The sequence below is a fragment of the Crocuta crocuta genome, unplaced genomic scaffold (genome assembly GCF_008692635.1).
Source record: "Crocuta crocuta isolate KB4526 unplaced genomic scaffold, BGI_CrCroc_1.0 scaffold231, whole genome shotgun sequence".
Taxonomy (NCBI): Eukaryota; Metazoa; Chordata; class Mammalia; order Carnivora; family Hyaenidae; genus Crocuta; species Crocuta crocuta.
The window spans coordinates 7,266,054-7,289,774 of NW_027528357.1; the positions used below are offsets into that span (position 1 = coordinate 7,266,054).

At 34.4% G+C, this 23,721-nt stretch overlaps 1 protein-coding gene across 1 annotated transcript in view; it reads left to right on the forward strand.

The window, feature by feature from the left end:
* The window catches only part of TRAPPC8 (trafficking protein particle complex subunit 8), an 87,447-nt gene extending 64,053 nt beyond the window's left edge, over positions 1–23,394 (forward strand). Inside the window, exons 21-29 of the mRNA XM_077753832.1 lie at positions 3,165–3,312; positions 4,647–4,743; positions 6,196–6,264; positions 6,352–6,410; positions 8,801–8,974; positions 11,805–11,906; positions 15,936–16,081; positions 21,312–21,401; positions 22,349–23,394. Coding sequence (XP_077609958.1) covers positions 3,165–3,312; positions 4,647–4,743; positions 6,196–6,264; positions 6,352–6,410; positions 8,801–8,974; positions 11,805–11,906; positions 15,936–16,081; positions 21,312–21,401; positions 22,349–22,583 — 1,120 coding nt within the window. The 3' untranslated portion in view covers positions 22,584–23,394. The remainder of the gene's footprint in view (positions 1–3,164; positions 3,313–4,646; positions 4,744–6,195; positions 6,265–6,351; positions 6,411–8,800; positions 8,975–11,804; positions 11,907–15,935; positions 16,082–21,311; positions 21,402–22,348) is intronic.
* The last annotated feature ends 327 nt before the right edge of the window (positions 23,395–23,721 follow it).

A 23,721-nucleotide genomic window follows, 5' to 3' on the forward strand; every position in this document is an offset into this window, starting at 1 on the left:
TAATGAAGTTCACAAGTACCATATGTATGTGAAGACAACCTGTTTATAGTCATTCTCTTTCAAGAAAATTATTTTGTTTTACCTTTCGTTTTCCTTTTTCCATCTCCTGACTCCTGAGAATGATGGCGGGGGTGGGGGGTGGGGGGAGTATATTTTTGTAGAACAGACGATTAGAGTGGTGTTATAATATGGGTCACTGAAGAAATTTACCTTGGCACTCACAAAGATCTGCGGCCTATATATTATTTTTTTTTTTTTTTATGCGGCCTGTATATTATTAAACAACAGATTATTTTATTTGTGATAATGGTGTTGTCATTTTTATAAAATTAACTAGGAGTAATTGTATTACTCCACCTATTAATAGAATATCCAAAATATCTTACAAGACTTTGAGGACAAAGTGATATAGTATTTATAAGCATGGGGACGTATTAGATATTCAATAATATTAATTCTCCTTCAGAGTACAATAGAGCATACTCTGGCCACAGCAGTCAGAGAAGGCTTTGTGGAATATAGTAGTGGTGAAATGAGCTTCCAAGGAAAGTAAAATTTCAAAATTTGGATATCAAGGGGGATAGGCAAGAGAGTAGTGGGTGTTCCAGGTAGTGGTTGTAGAGGATTTGCAAATTAGGAAATATAAACTGAAGATAGTTTGTTCGCAGTGTAAAATATGAGTAAAAGAAGGGGAAACTGTTAGAACTAATAAATTCAGTAAAGTCATAGGATACAAAATTAACAGAGATTGATTGCATTTCTATATGCTAATAATGAACTATCAGAAAAAGAAATTAAGAAACTAGTCCTATTGACAATTGCATAAAAAAGAGTAAAATACCTAAGAATAAATTTAACCAAGGAGTAAAAGACTTGTACTCCGAAAGATATACTGTGTTCATGGATTGGAAGAATTAATATTGTTAAAATGTTCATACTTCACAAAGCAATCAACAGATTCAGTGCAATTCCCATGAGAATACAATTGGCATTTTTTAGAGAACGAGAACGAAGAACCTTAAAATTTGTATGGAACCTTAAAAGGCCCCAATGGCCAAAGTGCTCTGGGGAAAGAAGAATAAAACTAGAAATATCCTGCTCCCTGATTTCAAAGTATACTGCAAAGCTATAGTAATCAATACAGTTTGATACTGGCACAAAAATAGGCACAGATCTATGGAACAGAATAGAGAACTTGGAAATAAATGCACGCATATGTGGTCAATTTATCTTGACAAAGGAGGCAAGAATATACAATGGAGAAGATAATTTCTTCAATAAATGATGTTGGGAAAACAGGACAACTGCATGCAAAAGAATAAACCTGGACCATTACCTTATACCATAATGAAAAATAAATTGACATTGGATTAAAGATTTGAATGCAAGATTTGAAACCATAAAACTCCTAGAAGAAAACATAGGCATTGATCTCTTTGACACTGATCTTAACAATATTCTTTTGGACCAGTCTTTTCAGGCAAGGGCAGCAAAAGTGAAAACAAATGGGATCACATCAAACTAGAAAGCTTTTGCATGGTGAAAGAAACCATTAGCAAAACAAAAATGAATCCTACTGAATGGGACAAAGTATTTGCAGATCTTGTATCAAAAAAATTAAGTAACTTACACAATTAATATTAAGGAAACCCCAATTTAGGGGTACCTGGTTGGCTTGCTCGCTCTCTCTCTCTCTCTCTCCCTTTATCCCTTTTTCCCTTTCTCCCTTTCTCTCTGTCCCTCCCCCACTTGCTCTCTCAAAATAAATAAACTTAAAAAAGTAATAAAAGAAAAAGAAAGTCCCACTTTAAAAATGGGCAGGAGATCTGAGTAGACATTTTTCCAAAGACCTACAGATGGCCAGCAGGTACAAGACAAGATGCTCAGAATCACTAATCAAGGAAATGCAAATCAAAACCACAATGAGATATTACCTCACACTTGTCAGATTGGCTGTTATCAAAAACACAAAGTAATAGTGTTGGTGAGGATGTGGAGAAAAAGGAACCTACATATACACTGTTAGTGAAAATGTGAGTTGGTACAGCCACTTAGGAAAAATAGTATGCGAGTTTATCAAAAAATTAAAATAGAACTACCATATGATCCAGCAGTTTCAATTCTGGGTATTTATCTGAAGAAAACAAAATGACCAATCCAAAAGATACACACACCCTTATGTTCACTGCTGTATTATTTACTATAGCCAAGATGTGGTGGCAACCTAGGTGTCCCATTGATGGGGATAAAGAAGATGTGGTGTGCATGTGTGCATACAAACACACTTGGAGGAACATTACTCAACATAAAAAAGAATGAGATCTTGTCATTTGTGATAACATGGGTGGACCTAGACGTGTATTATGCTATGTAAAATAAAAAAAGACGACATTATTTCACCTATATGTGGAATCCAAAAAAACAAAACAAACAGACTCCTAGACACAAGAAAGAAGCTGTTGGTTACCAGAGTGGGGAGGTGTTGGTGGGGCGGGAGAAATAGGTGAAGGGGATTAAGAGGTACAAATTTTCAATTATAAAAGAAGTCATGAGGATGCAATGTGCAGTGTAGGGAATATAGTCAATAAAATTACAATAGCTTTTTTGATACGTGGTAACTAGGTTTATCAAAGGGATCATTTCATAGTATATAAAAATATTGAATCACTATGATTTACCCCTGAAACTAACAGGATATTGTATTTCAATTATACTTAAAAAAAAAATTTAGAAGGTAACCTTAAAAAAAAAGTGTAAAGAGGAATTAACATTGAAATGTAAATAGCCTTATTGTGGTAGGCCTTGAATGCCAGGTGAAAGTTTGGAGTTTGCTTGATAGGGGATTAGTTACTTTGGAACCACTGTCAGAGAAGAAGCATAATCAGGACATTGCTGCATAAATATTATTTTCATGTGCTAGACTGATGAGTTTGGTGAGCAGACATGCCTTGAATTAAGGAGACTGAGTTTCCTTCTAAACTGAGAAGAAAGAATTCAACTGAAGTTATAGGAGATCATTTTACTTTATTATGCTGTTTTTGTTTTGTTTTCTGAGTATAAATGGTCCTGAGAGCAATTAGATTTTAAAAGCTTTATTTGGAACTAGAGAATCATAACAGTTGGAGAGGTTCTTATATTAAACTTGCTATTTTTTATTTCTTCAGTCACAGAATATTAAGACACACTGCAGTCATTTGTACCAGCCGATCTTTGAATGTACGGGCTACTGTCTGCAGAAGTAATTCTCTTGAAGATGAGGAGGGCAGAGGGGGCAATATGTTAGTCTTTGTGGATGTGGAAAATACCAATACTGTAAGTTGGTTTAAAAACTAAATTTTATTTTAAATTATATTGGAAGTGTTTCCTTTGTTTTTAGTAAAGGATTCTTTTTTCACAAGATAGCATAAGCGAGGAGTTTAGGAATATTCATATACAACAGTGTGAAAACATCTTAATTTTTCATTAGCTTTGTGATTTTAAGTCTCTTCAAATAAAACAACCTGGTGGCATTAATATGGTACATATTCATATGAAAGGTAGCCCCATACATGAATAATTAAAAGAGATCTGATAAAGTGCTTTCTAGTCTCACCATTGAGAATCTATTGATGTAATTAAATTTCTAAAGTTCTGTATTAGGATTTCACATTCAGTATTAACTTGATAATCTTCACTTACACATTTCTGAGAATACCATTTTCTTTATATAAAGCATTTCAAACATTTTACCATTCCTATTTATTTATATACTCTAAGTATAAAAAATGAGTATTAAAGAAGAGAATGTGATCTCATGATTAAAATAGCATCTTAGTGTGGGGCACCTGGGTGGCTCAGTTGTAAGGTGTCTGACCATTGATCTCAGCTCAGGTCTTGGTCCCAGGGTTATGAGTTCAGGCCTGCCTTGGGCTCCACTCTGGGCATGATATCTACTTAATAATAATAATAATAATAATATAGCATCTTAGCATCATATTGATTCAGATCAGATATTTACATGAACTGTTCCTTTTAATTCTGTAATTAACTCTAATGTCCTTTGCTTTAGCTTCATAAATTTGTAAGGTTGCTTTTAAGGATATTGGGTTTATATGCTTAATACTTTGGTGATCTTCAAAGAAAATAACATTTGTAAAAGTAAGAAAATTGTAATAATTTCAAATTAGCTCTTTTCCAGGTGGATAAAAAATTGTATACAGATTAATTTTATGTGCATTGGCTGCGTATGTAAATTCTGATTTGTTCAGGTTTTGTTGTTTGTTTTTACCTTAATGAGAATGAGATATCTCAGAAAGGTGAGAAGGAATTTTTAAAAATGCTACAGTTTTAATTAAAAATTGACAACAAATACTGTTTGATTAAATACTGTCAGTAACTCATTATGATAGGTTCTAATTACTGAATACCCACTGAGAGTACATCATAGTTAAATACAGTTCTTGTATAAAATGTTGACTTCTCTGCTTTAAGTAAATTTAAGGAGGGATTTAAATAACTTAAGCTTTCTGAAATGTATATTACTTATTTCAAAATAAAAATTTCATTTTATGTTAATACTTTGGTAGCAGAGTCAGAATATTATTTACATTATAACATTCTAAGTTCATTCTCCTAAATCCTAAGTGACTCTTATTTCTTTTTGATAGAGTGAAGCAGGGGTTAAGGAATTCCATATAGTACAAGTATCAAGTAGTAGCAAACACTGGAAATTCCAGAAATCTGTAAATCTCTCTGAAAACAAAGGTTTGTGCCTTTTTCCCTCTTCGTAGCAAATTCTCAAATCTTTGTCGCTTAGTTTTTTTCAGAATGGTACTATAATATCAGAAGATTGTTGGTACCTTTTTTATAATTAACTTTTTTAAGCATTAAATTGTGTTTTCATTAGTTTAAGTGACTGTGAATCAAATTACCTATTGTAATACATTCTTTCCCATCTTTTTATTCCCTTCCACATCATTATGTTTGCATTTTCTGTGTTCCGTTGGAAAATCAGTGCCTGAGTAGATGATCACTTTCAAAATTTCAAACAATACAGAAACATCTAGACTAGAATGTGGAAGGTCCTTTTTGTGTCCTTTGCCATTGGAAGGCTGTTTTTTCTGTTTGTGCCTCTGTAGTGACTGACTTTATACCCATATAACACCTAAGAGAATATACATGCTTGTGACATATATGTTGACAGATTGTTTTCTAGAATATTTCTATCATTTATACTGTAGTAATATGAGAATGTCAGTGCTTGTAAGAGTGGAGGGAACCTGACAAAATGATATTTGCTCTTTCTGGAGAAAAATTGTACAGTATATTTCAAAAGCTGTGAAAGTATTTAAACTCATACTTAGCCTGTCAGTAATCCTTATTTTTGGAATTTATATAAAGGAATTAATTCAAAACATAGGAAAATCCGTATACTGAGAGCAGGGGAGTTTATTGCAAGGTTATGTTTAATAGGGAAAAATTCACTGTGGCATTAATATAAATTAAATTATAACTCAGACTATTTTTTAGTCAGTAAAATTTATTAACATTTTAAAAGTGTCTGGGGGTGCCTGAGTGGCTTAGTCGGTTAAGTATCTGACTTTGGCTCAGGTCATGATCTCATGGTTGCTGAGTTCGAGCCCTGTGTCGGACTCTGTGTTGAATGTTTGTTCAGAGCCTGGAGCCTGCTTCAAATTCTGTGTCTCTTCTCCCTCTGATCCTCCCTGCTCATGCTCTGTCTCACTCTATCTCTCAAAAAATAAATGTTAAAAAAACAAAAAATAAAATGAAAGTGTCTGTAAAAGCAGGGAAATGCATCATAGCAGATTGTGTATATAAAAATATTGAGATAAATCATACATATGAAAAAATACTGAAAGGAAATGAAGAAATGATAGAATGGTGGATTGTGGGCTGCCTGGTTCCCAGGTTCTGATCTGATTTTAAACTTTTGTTTCTCTGTATGTCTCTCTCTCTCACACACACACACACACAGCACGTGCACGACCATGTATTTCAAGAAAATTGAATTTTGTTCTTTTTAAGGGATAAGTAAAATTTTCTTTATTGAGATGAAAACAAAGATGTTTTTCATTAAACATTATTTATAATTATGAATCATTTTCCAGTTTTACTAAGGAAGTCTGAATAATAAATTAAGTTTTACCACGTCAGAAGCTGAGAAAGACCCTTTGAAATTTTTTCTTTTCTCTCTAGATGCTAAACTGGCCAGCAGGGAGAAGGGAAAATTTTGCTTCAAGGCAATCCGATGTAAGGAAAAAGAAGGTAAATTCTTTTTTTTTCAGACTTTCTTAATGGTATTTTATATTTCATGCCAACGATATGATTAGTTTGTTTTCCCCTGTCTTTTAGTTGCCACACAGTCCTCAGAAAAATATACCTTTGCAGATATCATCTTTGGAAATGAACAGGTATGCAAATAAGCACGATAGCTTTTGATCTTTTGGATTAAAGTCATAGTTCTGGAATATCTATTTTGGCAAAACAACTGCTTTAGTAATCCTCAGAATCTTTAGTGGGTCAATATGTCAACACTGTTGGGTTTTGCAGCTTCCCTTCATGCTCTAAAACAGACTAGAAATACTGTATGGATTACACCACTTTAATTACTTATTCAAAACTAGCTTCCTTTTGAAGATATCATAGGAAAAAAGTATAAACCTTGGTATTAAAAAAAGAAACCAAGTATACAAGGGAACCAATTTATTAGGGAAAGTGGTCACAGTGGAACATAATGATGATAATTCTCTGGATTTTGGTGTATCAAATGGCTCTGCGACTGAAATAATAAGCTCTTTTGTAGGGGTTTGTTTTTTTTTTTAGTAGTTTATTGTCAAGTTGGTTTCCATATAACACCCGTGCTCATCCCCTGTAGTTTTAAATATATTGTCCAAGACAGTGGTACTTCAAGTTAATTATTTGTAAGAATCACTTGGAGCAGTGGTTTTCAGACCTTCAAAAAATGTGCCTATGATTCACCTGGGCTCTTGTTAAATGCAAATTATATCTTAGTAGGACTAGAGTGGGACCTGAGATTCTAAATTGCTATAAGCTGGGGCATCTGGTTGGTACATTGGGTACAGCACGTGACTCGATTTTGGGGTTGTGAGTTTGAGCCCTGAGTTGGGCATAGTTTACTTAATAAAATATATGTATACTAAATTACTATAAGCTCCTAGGTGGTTTTAAGGTTATCAGTCTGCAGACACTCTTTTTCATCTGGGAATTTTGTAAAAATGAAAATTTTGCTTCCTTGCGTCCAAAATTTTGATTTGTTATGTCTTGGATGGAGTTTAGGAATATGCTTTTTTTTCTCTCTTCCTCCCTCCCTTCCTATTTATTTATTTTGAGAGAGAGAGAAACAGACATAGCACGAGTCAGGGAGGGGCAGAGAGGAAGAGAGAGAGAATCCCAAGCAGGTTCCACACTGTAGCGCAGAATCTAACGTGGGACTGGAACTCACAACCCATAAGATCATGACCCAGGCCGAAATCAGAGGTGGAAGCTTAACCAGCTGAGCCACCCGGGTGTCCCTGGGAATATTCATTTTCAGCCAGCTCTGCATATAATCTGAAGAGGAGATCTGGTGATTTGCTTTGAGAAATACTGAACCAAGGGTGTAAACTTCATGGAATCATGCCCTGGTACGGTTACCAGTGTTACTGTTTGTGTTATTGTTTCTTCTTTGTGTTTTTTGCTTTAATAGAAGAGTCCAGACATTCTTAGGCTTTTGTATTTCTCTTATCATTTGCCTTCATCTGACTCATTAATTGTGGCTACCTTTTGACTATTTGAAGGAGCAGTTATTTAGAAATATTTCAGAGTACCAAAAGCCTACTAGTTCCTAAACAAGTATACTTTTGGCAATATCATGCGCCCTGAATGATTGAATTTAGTTAGGTTTCATGATTTTGTTTGTCCTTTTCATTTCATTTTTAAATTTAAAATCCCTAGAGACATAATCAAGACCCTTAAATTATATTGTTTGTAACTTTTATTGTATTTATTGCCAAATAATTTTGTATAGGAGTACTGAACAAGGTAAAAACAAAAAAAAGATATTTTCCCTGTTGATGAATCTAGTTGAGTAAATAGAACTCACCAAGCACTACAGAGTAATGAGAAAGCTATGGGGACAATCACTTACCAGAAAATAGTTCACTCTTAAAGGGGAAAAGGTGTATATTTATTAATATTTAATAATTAACTTGAAGCATAGCATCTGTATACCATAGCCTATAATGCCTATAAGTGTAGACATTTTACTATGAAACATAATATTCAATTTAAAGGAAATCCTGTACTTCTGATTCTATTAAACATTTTTTAAACAATTCTTTTCTCATGTTGTCTTCCTTCAAGTAGAAGAACCATATTAAGACCAGTAACTCAGTTTGCATTGTTTCATTGGATGTTGTCTAGTGTTCTAAGTATTTGAATGAGACCTATTTCTGTTATTTTAATAGTACAAATATATTACTTTTCAATAATTTATTTTTTATTCATTTTCTTAGAGCTACCTATCATTCCTCCCTGGATACTTGGAAGGTCAAACCTAATGTCATGTCAGTGTAGATTAATTATTTTGAGGTAACAGCTTTAAGATTCAGGGTAATTTGTCCCAAATATTTTAGGTGTTTAAATGTTTCAGTGTATTTTACAGCCTCTCTCTATTGACAAATAACAAGAAACTTTTGAATAAGCCTTTTTGGTTATACAGAAATATATAGAGAAATACAAATTTCAGCAGCATATATGTAATTGAAAACATTTATGTAGATAAGTGATTTTCTTTTAACAGATAGTAAGTTCAGCAAGTCCATGTGCAGACTTCTTTTATCGAAGTTTATCTTCTGAGTTAAAGAAACCACAAGCCCAGCCATCTGTGCACACTGAAAAACAGTCGGTAGAGGATGCTGTGAGATTAATTCAGAGGTGCAGTGAGGTGGATTTGAATATTGTCGTATTATGGAAGGTATGTGTTATTACATTATTTCCGCAAGCCTTGCTTATGGATACTTGAGCCTTAAGCTAAAGAACAAATGTAAGCTGATAGTTATATTTTTTCTGCTTAAATTTTTCCGTTTCAATATTAAAGTTGCTTTAAACTTTAATAGTTGCATAATGACTTTTTTACTTAAAGAATTCAAATTAGATAACTTTCTTCTTTGCTATTGTTACTTCTGAGTGGTACTAAGAATATTGTAGAGTTGTTATCCTCCCTGAAAACAACTGTTATTATTAAAGTCTTTATTATTGGCATTTTCAAACAATAATAAAAGGAAAAAATAGCACTGTGAACTTTCAGGTACCCCATTACTCAGGCTCCACAGTCCCTAATTTATTGCTGTTCATCTTTCATCTATTCCATTAGCCCCTTTTCTATGTTTTCTTTTATCTTTATCTTCATTTATTATTTGCTGTAGTATTTTTTTAATGACATAATATTTTATCTGTAAATGCTTTTGTATTTAATTATAGCAGATAAGGACTTTCTTTAACATCTTCAGAGTATTGTTATCCCGTCCAACCAAATTAAGAATAATTCTTAATTATGATATACTTGTTGGTCTGTTTTCATTTTTTTCCAGATTATTTTAAAATATTTTAATTGTTAAAAAATCATATCCAAATAAGATCCACACATGGCAGAGCAAAATGAGATTGTTTAATCATTAGTCTTCCTTAGAGTTACCTGAACTATATAAATACAGAGGAGGCTTGTTTTGCACAATGTACTCTTTGTATCTTAGAAATTTATAATTATATATGAATTATATATATTACATAGAATACATAATAGAATTATATACTACTTTTTAAAAACAATTCTACAGTGAAATTAAGGATCTTGCCTAAGGATATTCACCTGAACTGTGTGGAAAGGTGTCATTTTATGTTGTCTGATACAAGGGCTCACTCACATAGAGATATTTCCATAGTAGATGATCAATACATGTATTTTTAAATTGGTTCAGATACTCTAGACTATTGTTTTTACTAAATCACACATTTTAAAATAAACTTTTTTGAAACCAAACTGGCATGAGGTTGTTTTTTTTTTTTTTGCATGAGTTTCAATAAAATTGCTTAAATTGGTACTTTCGTTGATTACAGGTGTTTAATATTAAAAAGGTCAGTTACACATTTTTAGCTTGAAATCAAATGTTCTTGAAGCTTAGAATCAAGAGGATTCAATTTTCAGACTTACCAGTATTTTCCCCTTAATGTAAACCAACCAGTCATTAAATGTATACTCTAACCTTGGCGTATGTGGCTGTCATTCCACAGATTCCTGCCATGTAACAGTTTGTAATATTACTGAGACAGGTTTTTGAGTAATCTGTACTCTGTATTTAAGTCCACAGTAAACTTGGCTGGGAGTGAAAGTGTTGTCTTTTAAAAAACAGCCTTGAATAAAAGCCCACTACTAGTAGTACTGCTGATCACATGAAGAAGAAAACTAAGATTGTGATGCTCCTTGGCTAGAAAATAGAAATTTGAATAAAGAATGGGATATGAAGTTGGTAGAGGCTAGTATTTATAAGTTTATCACATACTCATTTGAGAAAGTGACTGGTAAATTTTCTGTAGTGAGGTCTCTAAATGCAGAAATGACCGCTGAATGAAATGAAACTTGAAAAGTGATTTAAGTTGTAGAGGAGAAAACACAGGAAGCCTCGGACTCTTTTAATAAAATATGATTCAGGAGAAAAACAAAAGAGCTCAGGCAACGTTTTTGTGAAAAATAACTGGAAAAGAGGCACAGAACGACTCTATAAAATTATAAAATTTATAATTTTAACAAATATAAATGTTAGTTTTAAAAAGTTAAGCCTTTATGCAAAAAGGAGAATGCATTATAGAATTAGACATGGCTAGGGTTGAGTTTTGTTCAGTCCCATGAGACCACTGGAAAAAACGTGTGACATGTCTCAGAACCTTGTACTGTCAGTATTCAGCCTCCCAAAGGTCCAAGTCCAGCATCTTGTATTATGTATTGGTTCACATTGAGCAGATTCTGGGCTGTCCTGTGCCGTACAGCACTACTCTTAAGTTGGTCTGCAGGTGGCCAGCGACAGCATGATAAAATAAAATAAGTACAAAAATTGAAAATAAACATTTAGAAACTTCTGTAACATTTTGGCTGAGAAATTTTATGTCTGTTGAATCTAATAGTAAAAAATTGGGCTTGTTAAAAAAATTTTAAGCCTTTGTATTTGCATGATGTGACAGTCACAGTGTATCAGAGCCATTTACATATTATATTTTCTCTGGGACAAGCAATTCAAGAGGGAGATGAGTTATATGCTGGAACTAGTGTTTTGATATAGATGAAATAAGCCTTTTTTTTTTTTTTTTTTAAAGTATATGTACTTAGGTTTAAGATATCTCCAAGGGTGTGACATTTCCACTTATAAGATTTAATGGTATTCACGATTATGTTCTACTAGGCGATAAACCTTGTGGCATTTCAGAAGCATGGACATTTTGCCTGTATTTTGGTAGTTCAGTAACAAAAAGGCTTGTGTTATAGAACTAGTTTCTTAACAGCTCTAGAGAAAACGAGAAAAGATTTTAAGATGTGCCCCTCAAATATCTAGGCCCAACTGTATTATACTGAGGCAAACGGATTTTGACAGATTCTTTATTGATTGAATAAATAAAAGTAGAAATGCTGACATGGCCATCATGTTGATAATTGATAAACAGCCATAGTATTTCTACCTTCCATCAAATATTGCATTTATTACTTTTGAGGTACTGCCAAGCAAGGTAACATTTTTGTGCTTTTTATGTCTTAGGCTTATGTAGTGGAAGATAGTAAGCAGCTAATTTTGGAAGGTCAGCATCATGTTATTCTTCGCACTATAGGAAAAGAAGCCTTTTCATGTCCTCAGAAACAGGTAATAATAGTGTTTGCTTTGGGTCTTCTTGTGAACTTGAAGTTTTTTGGTTGGTTTTTGGGCTTTTAAAGGGGTCTGCTGGTATGTGCAGGCTTTTATACTGAGATTTGAGTGGGGAGTTGGTGGCAGAAGACTAATTAGAATAAGAAATGAACATAAATTAAAATCCATTAGCATCTTGTAAGAGTATTAATTACACTTGTGATCTTGAGGTTTCCTAATAAATACTCTATATTGAATCTAGAATTCATAGTTATAAAAAGAATTGATTTGCTTGAGAGGAAGGGAACCATGCCCACGCCACTGCAGAACTCCAGAGGGGACATATCATGAAATGTAAAGGATGGCCCCTGGAGTTGTGCAGCAGCTGGCAATAGTGTTTACTATGTTTTCTGATTTCTCATAAAATACTACTTCATCTTACCAAAAAGCTCTTGTAGTATATATGAACAAAATCTCCAGTAATTCTAACAGTGACCTTGTATTGCATTTGTAAATAATGAATCTTAATTTTAAACTTTCTCATTATTTTTGAAAACTTATTTTGAAATAATTGTCAAACTTACAGAAAAGCTGCAAGAATTATAAAGGACTCTCTTATATATTTTACCAAGGTTCACTGGTGGTTAGCATTTTACCTTCTTTGCTGTATCTTTCTTTCTCTGTTTATGTACATAATTGATTTTTTTCTTAATCGTTCTTAATAATTACTCTCAAGTTAATTTGCAGACATCCTTCTACCCCTATTAGCTGAGTATTCCTATGAATAAGAATAATCCCTTAAATAGGGGTGCCTGGGTGGCTCAGTCCGTTAAGTGTCCAACTTTGTGTCTGACCTTGGCTCAGGTCATGATCTCACAGTTCCGTTTGTGGGTTCGAGCCCTACATCGGGCTCTGTGCTGACAGCTGAGAGCCTGGAGCCTGCTTCGGATTCTTTGTCTCCCTCTGTCTCTGTCCCTCCCTGACTCACACTGTCTGTCTATGTCTCAAAAATAAACATTTAAGAAAAAAATTTCTCTCCCAACTCATTAAAAAAAAAAGATAATGTCTGAAATAATCACAGACACCATTATTAAATTCAGGAAGTTTAACATTGATGCAGTACTCCTGTATAATCCGTATGCAAATGTCATCAGAGTTCTCCATTATATCCTTGTTTGTTTTTTCCTACCAGGATCCAGTCCAAGATTATGCGTTGCATTTATTTTTCATGTTTCTTTAGTCTCCTTTAATTTGGGACAGTATCTGAGCCTTGATTTGTCCTATGTCATATGACATCTTTGAAGAGCATGGGCCAGTTATTTTAATGTAAAATAATACCTCTTTGGGTTTTTCTTGTTTCCTCATGACTAAAAGTTTTTGCAGGGATATTACAGAAGTGATGTTATGTCCCTGTCAGTGAATTACATCAGAAAGCTCTTGATATTTATTGTTTCATTATCAGTGATGGGTCATTTGATTAAGGTGGTATCCACCTAATTTCTCTACAGTAAAGTTACTGTTTTTCTAATAAGTAATTTGTGGAGGAATAATTTGGACTTATGTAAATGTCTGAATTCTTGTTAAACCTAGTTCCACTAGTTTTAGCATCCATTGGTGGTCCTACAACTTGAGTCAGTTTTTACTTTGATGATTACTAATGGTAATATTCCATTAGGTTTAATGAAGATATCAAATTTAACCCTGGATCTATTTCTTAATATAATAAAATTGTTTTTTCCCTTTTAAAGTCCCAAGCTTTGGTTTATATGTTATAAACTTTTGATGATTTAGAATATCTCAAACATTGGCAAAATAAGTATTTAGAAATTGAAGAAGTGATTTATATAAAACTTACTCTTGGGGCACCTGGGTGGCTTAGTCAGTTAAGCGTCAGACTTTGCCTCAGGTCATGATCTCTCAGTTTCTGAGTTTGAGCCCTGCATTGGGCTCTGTGCTGTTAGTGCAGAGCCCATTTCAGATCCTCTGTCTCCCTTTCTTTCTGCCCCTCCCCTGCTTGTACTCTCTCTCTGTCTCAAAATAAACATTAAAAAAACCTGTTATATTTTTATTTTACATACCATGAATACCATATCCTTTTTATTTCACTTTTGAAATATTTTATTCTCTTTATATGACTAACTGAGCTTGGGATGTAAAGCAATTTCATCATACTGTGAATAGATTTGGAACCCAAAGACTTTCAGATTGATGGTCTACAAACTTAATGAACTGTAGCTTACTACTCACTTGTGTAACCAGGATAATAATTCTTTTTTTTTTTTTTTTTACAAATAGTTTATTGTCAAATTAGTTTCCACCCAGGATAATAATTCTTTACACCTTATCTCTCTTGTGGTAGAATTGTCATAAGGTAGAATTAGATCTTTATTGTCAAACTGCTGCCCAAGTATTTAGTGCTGATTGTGAAAATACTTTTTGCTACTCTAAAGCTGGGAGAGAGGGAAAGTCTTTTAAATATTCTGTCTTTGTAAATTAGCTCAGGCTTTTGGTATCCTTTCATGGCCATTGTTCATATATTTTCCTCCTACTTGGCATATAGAAATTTATTTAGTATAACTTAAAAGTCTCAAATAATAACTTATTTTTTGATGATTGGAATATATTAAACAATACATTTTTTGAACTTTGTATTGAAGTGTAAGATAAATACAGAATAGTTGAATAGCTCATTGAATTTTACAAATTGAAGAGCACTCCAGTATAACCAGGACCCAGATAAAGAAATGGAACATAATCAGCGCCCCAGAAATTCTGCTTCTGTTCTCTTCCTTCTTCTAGAGTAAATTTCTAGTCATTTTTCTCTGACTTACAAATCAAAAGCAAATTTAGTTTTTGCTTTTACAGCTATATAGATCAGGGATCAGCAAACTTTCTCTGAGAATAAGCAGATGGTAATGTTTTAGGCTTTACTGGGCAAAAGGTTTTTGTCTTAATTACTTATCTCTGCTGTTGAAGTCCAAAAGCAACCATAGACAGTATGTAAACAATGGATATGGCTCTGGCTCAGTAAAACTTTTTTTTCCAAAACAAGAAAACAGAAAAACAGGAGGCAGGCTGACTTTGGCCTAGGGGCCATAGTTTGCCAATCCCTGATGTAGATCAGTGTCCAGCTAGGCTAGCAGGAAATTAAAACTCAAATTTTTCCTGGATGGTAAAGGGAAATGGAAAAAAATGGTTAAGAAAAAAAATACCATTAGAAAGGGGACAATATTCTCTGTTTTCATTTAGATGACTATGATATTTATTGAAATGTTTACAGTATGCCTGACATTGGCTTTTACATGCATGTTAACCTCCGGTTAATACAGATGAAATGTTACAATCTATAAACACAGCAGTGTATTTTCAAAATGAAATTTTAAGGCAATTTTAGTTATTTAATTATTAAAGCAGATGCTATACAGTTGAATGTCTATAGCTTAAGTACTAAGGAATTTTACTAGATGAGACCCACAACAGATTTTGAAATTATTATGAGACTTTTTTTAATAAATGAGGAAATTAAGTCTTAAGATACTAAATACCTTATCCAAGATCACAGAGCTAATATGTGAAGTTGTTGGAATTCAAGTCTAACTCCAGCACATAATAAATAAGGCATGAATAAATGATTCTGATCCTAGATCCTTTTTTTTTTTTTTTAAGTTTATTTATTTATTTTGAGACAGAGAGCATGAGCCGGGGAGGACAGAGAGAGGGAGAGACAGAATCCTAAGCAGGCTCCACACTGTCAGTGCAGAGCCTGAAATGGGGCTCCAACTCACTAACTGCAAGATCATAACCTGAGCCGAGATCAAGAATCAGACGCTTAACTGAATGAGCTACCCAGGCGCCTCTGATACTAGATTCTTTATGTTCTTTATCTTAGATTGTATCACAGATGATTCTATTAGTTTAAATAATAGCAGAAAAGTATTGTTCATGCTTTCCTTTATCTCAACTGGTTTAACTACTTTTGTTTATATATACTGTATTTTAACAAGGCAGTGTTTTCATTGTCATATATATTGTTTGTTCTTTTCTCAGGAGCCACCAGAAATGGAACTATTAAAATTTTTCAGGCCAGAAAACACTACCGTTCCTTTAAGACCATCAGTAGAGCAGCTTTCTAATCTCATTAAAACGAGTCTTCACTATCCAGAATCATTTAATCATCCATTTCATCAAAAAAGGTCTGAGGTTTATTTTTGTTAAAATTTTTCTATAATGCATGTGTGCACGCCTACGCACTCTTAATTTATTTATTTTAACAACAGCATTAACCCAAATATTGAAGAAGAAATTTAGAATAATATTGAGTCTCTATAAAGTGCTCTTAAATAATTTACCCTTTACTCTGATTACTGCATGTTGCAGGTGTGGTTAGAGATGGATATTTGCCTTAGACACCTCAATTGCCACAAGTTTCGGTGAGCAGGTTTATCACGAAGTCAAAAACAAGGAAAAAATATGTTACCTATTTTTTATGTTTGACACAAATTAAATGTAAGAAATGACTATAGTATAGACTCATCAAACAGTCCAAATTTAGATAGCATCATTTACTTAAGACTTACTAAATACTAAACTTCTTGGGGGAATGATGTTTAGTTCAGTTGAACAATGCAGTTCAAATTTTGTGGGTCTACTTATATGTGATCTTTTTTTTTTTTTTTTTAACAAATGTGTCTTAACGATTTTCTTTAACTTCCTTTATTGTAAGAATATAGTGTATAATTCATATGCCATTCAAAATGTGTGTTAATTGACCGTTTGTTATTGGTAGGCTTTGAGTCAACAGTAGGCTATTAATAGTTAAGTCCTGGAGTAGTCAGAAGGTGTACAGAGATTTCTGACTGTGTGGGGATTGGTACCCCTAGCCCCCTGCGTTGTTCAAGGGGCATCTATATTTGTAATTTTGCTAAGTAGATTGATTATATAAACTTAAGATTCTGTAAATAAAAAGTCCTAAATCAGATGACACTTGAAAAAGTTGCTGGTTTCCAGGTATAAAAAAACATGGAAAGAAGTCTGTTAGAACCAGTCTATAAGTGAAAATTGAAGGTATGAATTTTGGTGAAGTCACCCTGAATGGGGTGGGTATGGGGTGGGATAGAACAAAAAGAGAACAGTGGCCTCCAGAACAATGACATCTGAGAAGAAAGCTAAGGAAAAAGAAATCCACAAAGAAGACTAGTTGATAAGTAATTAGGAAGAAAAGACCAATGAGAAAGTAGTATCTCAAAAATTCAGTGAGAACAGTTCAAAGAGAGAGAAATGGGTTAACTATTTAAAATGCTGCAGAAATGTCAAATAGTAAATGCGTGAAAAAGTTACTTATTGAATCTGACAGTCAAGAGGTTGTTAATGGTTTTTTAGAAGTATGTTACTATATGACGGGAGTGGAATGAGGATATCGTAGGTTGAAGATACATTAGGAGGTAAGGAAGTAAAGATAACAGTATAGACCACCTTTTCAGGAAACTGGGCTATGAACAGGGATCCAGGAATATCCCATTCAGTATGTTTTTCTTACTAGGTAAAATATGGATGTTTATGGTCTTGAAGGAAATGATGGGATTCAGTGAAAACAAAAGAGAATCCTTAACAGATGGAAAGATATATACACCAAAGGACGGGATTAGCTTTGGACTTAAGGGACCGCCTTACTATTGAGACAGGGAGAGAAGAAAGTAGGGAGAAATTTTAACACGTTTACATATTGTAGGGTGCCTCCATTTTAGGGAGTGTTTCTAGGAGCAAGGTTAAATCCTCACAGTAACGTAGGAGATAAGAGAATAAAGGATAAAACTTTTTAAAAAATATTTTTAAATTTAATTTTGAGAGAGAGAAGGAGCGCAAGCAGGAGAGCGGTGAGGTTGAGGATTGGGGGGGTGGGGGGGGTGGAGAGCAGAGGATCCGAAACAGGCTCTTTGCTGACAGCAGGGAAGCTCCATGAAGATCTTGAACTCACACACCGAGATCATGACCTGAGCCGAAGTTGGATGCTTAACTGACTGAGCCACCCAGGGCCCCCACTGATGTTTCACTGTAACCCATTGTGCTAGTTTGTCTCTGTTTAATGGGATCTGTTCTGCTTCATATCTTAGATTCCATGGTGTTTCTTTTTAACCATAGCAGTTAAAACCTTGGCTAAACTGTGCTTTAGAGGCAAGGATATTTAGGAATTGTCCACATAATTCTGTTGGGGTTAAGAAGCATCAGAGAATCTAGGTAGTGCATGGAATTATGTGAAGTAGGGCAGGTTTGATCAAACTAGTGTAGAGCTGTGGGTTAAAAATAAAACATCACAGAATTAAAACTGTGCATGGAGTATGAAAACAAGGCAGGCTAGATAAGGATGAGATGTGGCAGTTTTTTCCAACCGTTGGTGCACATTAGAATTATCTGGGGAATTTTTTAAAATAACAGTGCCAGTTAAATCAGAATCTCTGAGAGTAGGACCCAGGCATCTGTATATTTTAAATGTCCTCAGATGATACCAGCACACATCTGTATCCATCACTGTTGCCACAGGAATGCTTCATAACAAATCGCTCCAGAATTTAGTAGCTTATAAGGCATTCTCACACTCATGGACCCGCAGGTCAGCTTACCATTTGGCTGAAGCTCAGCTTTAAGCTGTGTGTTGGTTGGGTTCATGTCTACACCACATTTATTTTGGGCTCAGTCCGAATGGGCAGCAGCTACTTTGATATGCTGTTCTTGGGCATATCTCTGGAATACAAATGTGAGTTATACTGTGGTAGCACATTTAACGCTTTTGTTTGCATCAAAGACATTAATATTCCATTGGCCAATTAGAATTGGCCTTCACATCAACAAGAATGATCCCTAGTCCCACAGTGGGAAAGTGAGGGGAATAAATAATGGCTAAACAGTAATTGTAGTTACACCACAGTCACAAAGATGGAGAAGCACTTATGTAGAGGGCCAAAGTGATTGGTCATTCTTTTTTTTTTTTTTTAAACTTTTTTTTTTAATATTTTTTATTTATTTCTAGGAGAGAGAGAGAGACAGCGTGAGCAGGGGAGGGTCAGAGAGAGAGAGGGAGTCACAGACTGAAACAGGCTCCAGGCTCTGAGCTGGCAGTCAGCACAGAGCCCGATGCGGGGCTCGAACCCACAAACCACGAGATCATGACCTAAGCGAAAGTCGGACGCTTAACCGACTAAGCCACCCAGGCGCCCCAGTGATTGGTCATTCTTGTGGAATGAAGAATAGAAGTGTACTTGAGCGAGAAAGCTGGAGGGATGGGAGATGGTTGTCAGAGAGTGGAGTGACAGTATTATTTCAGAGGTAGCTATTTTAGGTGACTTAAAAAAATCCCGATATGGATAAGGAAGATAGATGGATGAGATTTGAATAGTACTGATGGTTATGGAGGTGATAAGTATTTGGGAAGGTGTTGAATGAGTCATCTACTTAGACAGTAAAGTTGTCAGGAGTAAAAAGAAGAAGGCATTTTCATGCTGAAGCTTTTAATAATTGAAGCCAATAGACGAAATGGAAGAGAAGCCTTAGAGCAGTGTCTCTCATGCAGGTGGTATGTCTCTGCTTCCCGGAAGTGTAAGGGGGGGGAGGTCAAGCAGATGGTTTCCTCATCTTTACCTCAGATATTTCAAAACACTCATCCTTTATCCCTCCTGTAAAGAATCTCCTGTACTGGGTTACTATTGCTGGTTTTAATATTTTAGTATGAGCACATAAAAGAAAGATTAAAAACCCTGGAGTAGTTTATGAACAAAAAATGGGCGTTTTGACAGAAGGGGTAGGAGGAAGAAATCATCAAGAAGTGGCATTGAGAACTACATTAATGATACATACTGACCCGAGGTACGGAAGATGTTGGAAGGAAAACAGCATCTGTTGTTGAGAGGGCTATAGAGGAAGCTGTGTACTCAGCCAAATTTCAGTTAAAGCAAGATATAGAAACATAACGAGATTGAGGGTGTAGAGGAGTGTTCTTAATGTAACCCAGAAATGTGGGAGGGAATGCGACAGTAGGAGGTTTGGTTACGGCGGTAGCACCCAGGTCATACAGGAACAAGAATATGAGAAGAAATATATGACCAGAGATAACAAAGATGTGAAACACTGGGTTTAGCTGCCATAGCTTTCAAAAATAAGAAGTCATATTAGACATTGCTTATGGAGCTATTGAGCATTATTCTCAACACTTAGCATATTTGATCTCACTTAATCATCATAACAAACCCAAAAGGTAGATATAATTATTGTCCCTAGTTTGCAGTTGAGAAAACCGAGGTATAGAATTAATGAACTGATAGTTGATCCTTAGTCTAACTGTAGAGCCCTATGCATTTATTAATGCTAAGTGTGGTGGGGCCGGGGGAGGTAGGGAATAGTTGTCAGCAGTTTGATCTCTAGGGACTGTTTGTGCCTCATCAGATTAGCATTTTTGAAAGACTATTATATAAAGTGGTTTTTAAAATTTATTTATGTATTTTGAGAGAGAGCAGCGGGAGGGGCAAAGAGAGGAGAGAGAAAATTCGAAGCAGGCTCTGCATGAGAGAGACTGAGATCATGATCTGAGTGGAAATCAAGAGTTGGACACATAACCAACGGAGCCACCCAGGCACACCTAGGTTTTACTCTCTTTATTCTTTGTGTTTATAGAATAAAATATTAATACTAGCGTGTAACCAGGCTTCATTTGTGCCCAGGTTATGTTCATTTATTATATTCTTGATTTGAACATACACCAGTCTGTTCATATGTCCTCTTCTGTCACTGTCTGTCCTTTCTATGCTTAGTAATGCTTTAGTGATTTATTAGTTCTAAAGTAATATCAGAAACTGGGCTACCTGAGTAAATGTGTCCACTTAAAAAGGCTTTCCTCATAATTTGTTCTATAGAAAGAATTTTCATATTCTCTAACACAGTGGCTTTTATGCAAATTTGGTAGAAAAGCACTGTCAATCTAGTCTAGGTTCTCAAAGTAGTTTTCAAAAAACATAAAGGGGCGCCTGGGTGGCTTAGTCGGTTAAGCGTCCGACTTTCGCTTAGGTCATGATCTCGNATTCATTTTTTCTTCAGTGATCTTAGTTGAGATTATTTACTTTTGTTTTTCATTTTGAGAAATAACCACCTAGAAACACTTAAGTTATTTTTTTATGAGTAGTTATAATAAGTGGAAATAAGATGGTTTTGTGGACGTATACATTCTGGTATTTAGTACGCAGGTATTGTAGTAACAGGTTTTTCTTCTTATTTACACAAGGAATTTGTCTTGAGTGATTTGGAACTCAATTTTTTTTTTCCCCTACTTGATTCTAATTATTTTTAAGGAGGTTGTTAGGTATTCTTAAGTGTTATTTTCAAGAAAGTTGATTTAAAAAAGAAAATGCACAGCTTAACCTTTTCATGTTTCTTCCACAGCCTTTGTTTAGTACCAGTCACCCTTTTGCTTTCCAATTGTTCTAAGGCTGATGTTGATGTAATAGTTGATCTTCGGCATAAAACAACCAGGTAAAGATTTATTTAGTGCAAGATTGTTTATTTGAGAACAATTTAATTATGGATATAATTAACCAAATATGGATAGAGAAGGTTTATTCAGGTGCCCTGGGTGTGTGTGTGGTTTTACAGACGCATTATAGAAGATTTACAGAGGATTGTCTTAGCATTACAACAGTGATAAAATAACAAGCTTTTTCCAAAAGCAGCAAATCGTTTTGATCAGAAATCGAAATTTTCATAAAAGTTTGTTGGTGATAAAGAACTCCAAAATTGAAAATCAGCAAGTTTGTGATAGAAGTTTTTTTTAAGGTTTTTGTGTGTGTGTGTGTGTATGTAGTTATAAAAATAATACTTAACCAAAAAATAATAGGCACCTACTTCTATATCTGATATCTCAAGGCTAGATGCTTTTTGGAATTCAGAAATTTTTGGATTTTTGGAAAAGTAATATGAAGCGTGTATGGATTATTACTGTGTAACACTTCAGATAGGATCGGGGGTAGCTCTCTGGAATCTGGACACATCCTGTGTATGATTATGTGTGTCATAAATTAATGCCTTTTTGGTAGATACTGGGTTACTTTCCATTTTTCAGCATTGTAAATGTTTTCAGTATGATAAACATTCCTGCATATGGATTTATTTTTAGGTACAGATAACCCATTGGTTAAAAGCTGAGGTTTGTGAAAATCAGGTTCCATTATATACCAGCTGCTGTTGTGGGCATTAAATAAGATAACACTTGTGCCTACAATATAGTAACTATTAACAAATGTTAGGTATTAGAGCAATAGTAATACTAGCTGTTGTCATTGTTGCTATTAAGAAAGAGTTGGCTTCATGAAAAAGTTTCTAGAAGTAGAAGTGCTAGATGAAGGGGGTGTGTTATTGGGACGTGGGGAAAAATTTATGAGGAAAAAAACCCTCCAACTTTCCATTTTCTTTCTCCCACATAGTCCAGAAGCATTGGAAATCCATGGATCATTTACATGGCTCGGACAAACACAATATAAACTTCAGCTTAAAAGCCAGGAGATTCACAGTCTGCAGCTGAAGGCCTGCTTTGTCCATACAGGTGTTTATAATCTTGGAACACCTAGGGTATTTGCCAAGTTATCAGACCAAGTTACAGTGTTTGAAACGAGTCAGCAGAACTCCATGCCTGCCCTGATTATCATCAATAATGTGTGATATCTTGCAAATTTGTACTGAAATCCACAAGAATCAGTTTTATTTTACTGAATGGGTTTTAACAGCAGTATTTGTTATACCTAACTTGTTATGGAGGTTGGTGTCAGATCACTGCAAAATACTTTGGACTTGTCAATCTGTTGATGATGCAAAGCACGTTGGACTGAGAATACTTAATATTCTTTTTTTATATTTCCTTAAACCCTGGTAATAATTTACATGCTCATAATACAGCATTTCAACATATCCATGCACCTTATTAAACCCTGTCTTCAAAACCAGTGTCTAAGTCTGCTGTTACAACTTATTGATGGTATATGAATATTGCCAGATGATTTTGAGGAAGGAAAGGCCTTGTTGGCAATACTCCTGTTAAGCCATTAGTCTATAATTCCAGCTTTACTGTGAAGTTCTATAGAGTGTTAAATACAAATTTTCCTGTCTTGCTTCACACAGTTCTCTAAAATCTGTTTTGAACTTTGGTTATAGAGTCTTCATACTTCAGTATCTGGTGGTTCCTATGGCTTATACATAACTTTGTAAAAAGAAAAAAATTTTTTCTGATGCTTTGAATATAGTTTTGAAAGGAGTTTGACTTTTTTCCCCTCATTCATCTCAGTATAGGGTGCACTATTTCACAATTTGAGATTTTTTTGTCATTTAAATTATCATATCCTTTATTATGTAACTTTAACATTTGAGTTGATCTGTTTAAAATATAAATCTCAAGTTAATTAAAAATAAGCTTTTCAAAAATGTATTATATTTATAACAAATGTAAATAGAATAAAGACATGCTATTCACTGTATAGATTTATTAGATGCCTTTTTTTAAATTCTGAGGGTATAATGTATTCTTTATTTAAAATGAATCCTAACCATATTAATTATAGCAAGACAAACTAGTTTCCTGAGAAAACCTTCTTTCCAAACATGAAGTACAAGTCTTTGTTCCGATAGCCCTTGGTGGCCATGTTTACATGAGCAAACGAATTTTGTCATTAAATGTGTCATGTCTGACACCCAGTTATAAATTTAGAGAATTGTTTTATATCCTGGGAGAAAGGAAGATCATGCTTCCTGAACTATTGAAAACAACCACATTGCAGACTCTGATGCTGGGTATCATAGACTAGGT